This window comes from Gekko japonicus, unplaced genomic scaffold (genome assembly GCF_001447785.1).
Source record: "Gekko japonicus isolate JY-2015 unplaced genomic scaffold, Gekko_japonicus_V1.1 scaffold25, whole genome shotgun sequence".
In the NCBI taxonomy this organism is placed as follows: domain Eukaryota; kingdom Metazoa; phylum Chordata; class Lepidosauria; order Squamata; family Gekkonidae; genus Gekko; species Gekko japonicus.
In genome coordinates, this window is record NW_015171502.1 from 716,250 (window position 1) to 723,127 (window position 6,878).

Consider the following 6,878-nt stretch of genomic DNA (forward strand, 5'->3'; position numbering starts at 1 on the left):
TGGGTACTGAAGGGCAGGGTATAAATCCAATCTCTTCTCTCTTCTAAGATGTTGTACTAGTCTTAAAATACAGATAGTATAGAACATTTTAATGGGAGGAGGGATGTTAGGAGTGCAACGAAGAAAGGCCTTTTACATTCTTTTAATGGCTTTGTCTAGTCTATCAAACAACTTTGTGTCTGTGCCTTAAAGACATGTAACTCTGCTTTGTTTAAACTGAATGTTATCTTTAGATGGTCTAAAGACAAGACCCAGACAGCAGCAACGTTGGTAGAAACATTTTATCACTAGCAGGTGCAAACAAACAACATTGTTTAGAAGTGACAATGGACATGGTTATGGTATGCATGTTTTAAAAAGAACAAAGAGATTGCAAGTATGTATGCTCCATATCTTAGACAAAGAAAACTCAACTGAGCATGTCTGGTCTACGTCATAGGGGGAGGGCTTGACATGTCATAATGGGAGGAGCACCAGAGGGTATAAAAGATGTGTTGTCATGTGATTCAAATGAACCCCTTGGCTTAATTTTATCAGTTGAGGAGCTTCCATTTGTTCAGAATAAAGCTTAGTGAATTTCTTCTCTGCTTGGACTCCCAACTGTGTGCTTCATTACTGGAATAGGACACACGGGACAAAGATTTGTGTAACAGGACCTCTGAGCTAGATGAACCCTACACGTTGCATAAGGAGAGCCCTGCTGGATCAGACCAGTGAGGGTCCATCGAGTCCAGCATCCCGTCTCACACAGTGGCCTCAGCCAGTTCCTCTGGAGGGCCAACAGCAGGGCAGAGAGGCCCGAGGCCTTCCCCTCATAAGAACACAAGAAGAACCCTGCTGGACCACACCAATAGTCCATCTAGTCCAGCATCCCATCTCATACAATGGCCAACCAGTTCCTCTGGACTGCCAACAACAGGGGGGAGAGGCCGAGGCCTTACCCTCATAAGACTGTAAGAAGAGCCCTGCTGGATCAGACCAGTGAGGGTCCCTCTAGTCCAGCATCCCGTCTCACACAGTGGCCTCAACCAGTTCCTCTGGAAGGGCCGACAACAGGGCAGAGAGGCCGAGGCCTTCCCCTCACAAGAACATCAGAAGAGCCCTGCTGGATCAGACCAGTGAGGGTCCCTCTTGACCAGCCTCCTGCCTCACACAGTGGCCAGCCAGTTCCCCTGGAGGGACAACAACAGGGCACCGGTATTCCCAGCAGTGTTCCCTCTAAGCTGAGTTAGTGTGTGCTAGCTCACAGTTTCTTAGCCTCTGGTTCACACATTTTTGTCTTAGTTCAGGAAGGATGGCTCCAGAGCAAACTAATTTATGCCATAGCCAAATCACTCACTCACAGCTTAAATACCAGTAGCTCACAAAGTAGAATTTTTGCTCATAAGACTACACAGCTTAGAGGGAGCATTGATTCCCAGGTTGACTGCCTCTGAATGTGGAGGTTCCTTTAGTCATCATGGCTACTAGCTACACCTTGGGTAGCAGTCTTGTGGGAGTAAAAAGAGCTCGGGTCCTCAGCCAGAAGCTAAGACTTCTGTTCCCCTCCATCCCTTTCAGGCTTTTGCTCAGGAGGACTGCACGGAATCGAATCCTCACCTACAAACTCTGGCTGGTACGGCACAGTGGGAGAAACAGCTTGGCCGTGGAGCCCTCTGGCATGAGCTCATAATAGTCTGAATCTCAGTCAAAGAAAGAGAACTCTGTAGAGAGGAAAGAGGTCATGAACTGCTTCACTGAAACAATCTGAGTAAATATTTCATTCCTGTGTGAAAGGAAATACTTCCTCCCCCTCCTCTCTCTTTTTCTCACAACTTAGGCTGCCTGAGTGTGTGACTGGCCCAAGGTCACATAGTATGCTCCGTGGCTACATGGGGATTTGAACGCTGGTCTCTCCGATCTTAGACCAACACTCTAAGAACGACACCATTTGCATACTGGATACTCAATATGAACCTCCAAATGCACCTCAGGATCCACAGTAAATTCATAGTAAATCCATAGTAAATCTGTAGTAAATCTGTAGTAAATACTGGCTTCTCAGATACCCTGTCCTGAAATTATGGGAGCGTTTCTTTGGTTGAAGTAGAGTCCAGGACAGCAGAATCACTTCCCTTTCTATATTTGATGAACCAGCTTTATCTTCTCCCTCCCCCTTCATGTACACACACACACACACACTAGGGTTGCCAAGTGTATCTTCGCTGGGAGTGGGGGGCTCCCAGCTGGCGTCTTGTGTGCGCGCACGCAAAGCGTGTGCACGCCGCACACACGTCACCCGGAAGTGACGGGAGGACGCCAGGCACGCTGGGGGCAGGGCCACAGCCATACAAGGGAAAACCATAGAGTTTTCCCTTGTATGGCCATGGCCCCGCCGCCAGCGTGCCCAGCGTGCCCGTGTCACGTCCGGGTGACGCGCACGTCGGGGTGGAGTTCCCCCCGGGGCCCAATCTGGCGGCACCAGGGAACGGGCCTCTGGGGCGGGGGTTTTCCCGCCCCCCAGGGGGGACTTGGGATCCCTAACACACACACAAAAATGGCCATTCCCATCTGTTCAATTTCTTTCTCTCTAAAGATGCAAGTCTCAAGATACCAAAATCACTTTAACTTCCCGTATTTAAGCCACAGGCCTCCTCTTCCCCCAGCCCCACAAGACACGTGGCTAAAGACAGAAATATTCCCATGTCCTCCATTTTCTCATCCTCAAAGCGGGAAGTCCCAGGATAAAAAAAAATCACCTTAACTTCCAGCATTTGAGTCATAGCCTCTGTTCCCCTCCCTGAAACACATTTTTTTTAAATAAAATTTTATTAACATATTATAAAAGAAATCATTACAGAAAACACATGAACTCTTAACAACATACCCAGTATCTATATAAGATAAATGGATACTGGATAGGCTTACATTAGCTTAGTGGATGCGGCCTATTGTCTATCCCTGTTACCAACAGATTACACCATCAGCCGAACAATAGCCCTTCATAACCCTCCCTGACACACACAGCTCAAGACAGAAATATTCTTATCTCCTCCATTTCTTTTTCTCTCAAGCTGCAACTCCCAGGATACCAAAGTCACCTTAACTTCCAGTACATTGTCTGTTTTGATGAGCCGCAAGCAGAAAGTAGGGGCTTTAGGGAGAACTTCCAAAGATCCCAAAGAAAAAAATGAGGTAAGGCCGTGGAGGGGTGGTCCTGTGGGACAAGTAGAAGTACCAAAGTCCCAGAGAAAGAAAGTACAGTGGAGAGGATGAGACTGCATAATTTAAGCCTAACCAGCTTCATGATGCTACCTGGAAGCCCGGGGGGCACTGCCCCCTCCAGGAAACTGGGGAGAACTTGAGCCCTACTGCCCTTAAGTAGAAGAAGAGATTGGATTTATACCCCGCCTTTCACTAACCAAAGGAGTCTCAGAGCAGCCTACAACCTCCTTCCCTTCCTCTCCCCACAGCAGACACCCTGTGAGGCAGGTGGGGCTGAGAGAGAGCTCTTTCGAGGACTGCACATGAGAGAACTGCTCTGAGAGAACTGTTACTGACCCAAGGTCACCCAGCAGCTGCATGTGGAGGAGTGGAGGATCAATCCTGGTTCTCCAACTTAGAGTCCATTGCTCTTAACCACTACACCAAACAGGTACTACACCAAACTGGTTTACACCTCTGCCGCAGGTGGCCATTATGCGCTATGGTTGCCTCCCAGGTCCCTTTGAAACGTTTGCGGGAGGAGGGGGATGCTCCAGGAGCTGTAAGTACTGCCCCTGATGTCACTGGAAGTGACATCACACGCCGTGCCTATATCACTTCCGGGTGATGTAGGCACATCAGGGGCGATGCTCTGGTTTCTGGGCAAAACTCTATGGTAAAATTGGCCTTAGACCATAGAGTTTTGGCCCAAACCCAGAGTGTCAGCCCCTTTGATGTTGCTGATGTCATTTCTGGGAGACACAGGCACATTGCGTGCAACATCACTGTTGAGGGGGATTCCCTCCCATCGGCCAGCAGGCCTGCGGTGGGCAGGAACCCGCAAAATCGGGGGATTCACCACCCCCACCGGTCAAATGGCAACCCTATTCTGGGCAGAAGGACTCACCACCACCAGTGTTCCCTCTAAGCTGAGTTAGTGTGAGCTAGCTCACAGTTTTTTAGCCTCTGGCTCACACATTTTTGTCTTTGCTCAGGAGGATGGCTCCAGAGCAAACTCATTTAAGCAGTATCCAAATCACTCGCTCACAACTTTAATGCCAGTGGCTCACAAAGTAGAATTTTTGCTCACAGGACTCCACAGCTTAGAGGGAACATTGGCCAGTGTTTGGTTCAAGGTCATCAGACGGAAACTTTAAGCTTCTCCACCCCCCCCCGACGTGTGGAGTTCAGCAGATGTCAGCGTCTTGCAGCAATCAGGAAACAACAGTCCTCCAAAGAAGTGTCAGTTTATTGATGCAGTAAAAGCCAAGTCCCCAGCGTGCCCGGCGTCATCACGTCACCTCCGGCTGACGTGCACGCCGGGGTGGGTTTTCCCCCCGGGGCCCGATTCCACAGCGGCAGAAATCGGGCCTCCAAAGCAGGGGGAAATCCGCCCCCCGGCTAGCTCACAGTTTTTTAGCCTCTGGCTCACACATTTTTGTCTTTGCTCAGGAGGATGGCTCCAGAGCAGACTGATTTATGCAGCAGCCAAATTGCTCACTCACAACTTTAATGCCAGTGGCTCACAAAGTAGAATTTTTGCTCACAAGACTCCACAGCTTAGAGGGAACATTGACCACCACCTGTTTGGGTTTCAGCCTCTAACTCCCAGGTCTCTCAGGCGGCGCCTGTTTACATAGCAGCTCTTGAGAGAGTTTATCTGGCTCCTGGCTGCAACTCCCAACTGGGCTTTCCAAGACAGAAGGAGTTAACCCAGTTGGTATATTTCGAACTCGCAGCTCTGGGCTCTATGCATTTATCAAGCAGTCCCTACTAGTTACTGGAGAGCCCCTTTGGGAAGCTATTCTTGCAGCTTCCCTTCCAAGAGGGCTTTCCCTTGCTGAATATCGGTTAGAGCAGAGGCGGGTGAAAGGTCACTCAGGAGTGACCCGTCACTCTTCATGCAATTAAAAGTAGCTCTCCGTCCCTCCTTGAGGGAATCACTCTCTCTCTCTCAGCCTATTACCTTGCAGGCTTGTTGTGAAGATAAAATGGAGGCAGAGCACTGTACGCCATGCTGTGCTCTGTGGATGAAAGGGTAGTTTTGTTGTTGTTCAGTCGCACAGTCGAGTCCGACTCTTCGCGACCCCATGAACAAGATCCCGCCAGGCCCTCCTGTCCTCTGCTGCCCTCTGAAGTTTGCTCAACTTCATGCTCGTTGCATCTATGACACTGTCCAACCATCTCATCCTTTGCCGTCCCCGTCTTCTTTGATCTTCAATCTTTCCCAGCATCAGGGTAGTTTTAAAACACGCTAAATAAATGGATCTCCAAGCAACCGTTGGGCAATCAAGACCTGAATTTCCCTCTTTACAACCAGCTGCTCTGGTGGGCTTCTACAGCTACAATGGAGCGACCCCACCCCCCGGTGTAAGGGTGAGGTGGGTGTCGCAGTGCAGCCTTTTCTTCTCCAAGGAGCAAGGTGAGATGCGGTTGAAAATCGCCCTTCCCGTGCTTATAGTGCCGACCTGGAAGGGCATTCCGGAGGCTCCAATTTCTAAGACAATACAGAAATTAAAGCAAACACGTGCGGTTGTCAACTCTAGAACAAGCGCGCTCTATTCTTGAGGAGCTGGCTCTGAAGGACATGCGACGGGCGCTGCTGCCAAAACAGAAATGAATCCGACACACCCGGAGGTTCGGACGCCAGGCTTCTTGGAATTACAACGGGTCTCTCGGACTGGGGATGCCAGCCTTTGGGACCCCCCCGGAAGCAGAGCTCATCTCCAGACTACAGAGACTCCGCCCCTGGAGGAAACGCGTGCTTTGGAACGGGGCCTCTACGGCATTGTACCCAGGCCCGGGGCAACCGTGGGGCATTTGGGGGCCCTGCATCCCCCCCAATTAAAAGCCCTGCCCCAAAATAGCCACGCCCGGAACCTTATTTTTGAGGGGAAAGTCCCAGTGTTCCCTCTAAGCTGAGTGAGTGCGAGCTAGCTCACAGTTTTTTAGCCTCTGGCTCACACATTTTTGCCTTGGCTCCGGAAGGACAGCTCCAGAGCAATCTGATTTATGCAGCAGCCCAATCGCCCGCTCACAACTTTCATGCCAGTCGCTCCCAAAGTAGGATTTTTGCTCACAGGGCTCCACAGCTTAGAGGGAGCATTGTAGAGACACTCAACCCCCCCCTACTGCTTAAGCATCACAACTTGTCCAGTCCTCAAGCTTCCCTCTCCCTCCCACTGTGGCATTAAACGCCTCCTGAGCAATTTCCCCCCCCCCCCAGGAACTGATCGGCTCGCTGCCCTGTCCCTTGAAGGGAAGGGCTGGGAACAAGCTCGGAGCCTCCCTCCTTAAAGGCAGGCGCTCAGATTAATTTAACTAGATTTAATTTAACTGCCCCCCCCCAAAAAAAAATTAAATGCTCCCGCAAACAAAAAAAATTCCCGCTACTGGCCTGATCGTACCCCAGTGAGGTCCCCGTCCTCCCTAGGCTCCTCCCCTAAATCTCCAGTTTTCCCAACCTGGGTATGGCAAACCCAGAGGCCATTTCCTGCAGGAGCGCACAGGAGCGGAGCTCCGGCAGTAAGGAGCTCAGGGGACGGGCACATGCAACAAGCCCCACCCCCTGCTCCCAGCAGCCTTCAGTCGGGCCACGAGGAGCAAGAAGCAGCCAGGTAAGTTGCAGAGAGCCCCCACCCGACCCTCCCTCAGGTACAAGCTCTCCCTCCTCTGTGAGGGCAGATCTGCTTGTG

At 50.7% G+C, this 6,878-nt stretch overlaps 1 protein-coding gene across 1 annotated transcript in view; it reads left to right on the forward strand.

Annotated features, from left to right (window-relative positions):
* The first annotated feature begins 326 nt into the window (after nucleotides 1–326).
* Nucleotides 327–6,878, forward strand: part of CHRNB2 (cholinergic receptor, nicotinic beta 2) — a 76,424-nt gene continuing 69,872 nt past the window's right edge. The window contains 2 exon segments of the mRNA XM_015419101.1: nucleotides 327–341; nucleotides 1,561–1,615. Of these exon segments, the coding sequence (XP_015274587.1) occupies nucleotides 327–341; nucleotides 1,561–1,615 (70 nt within the window).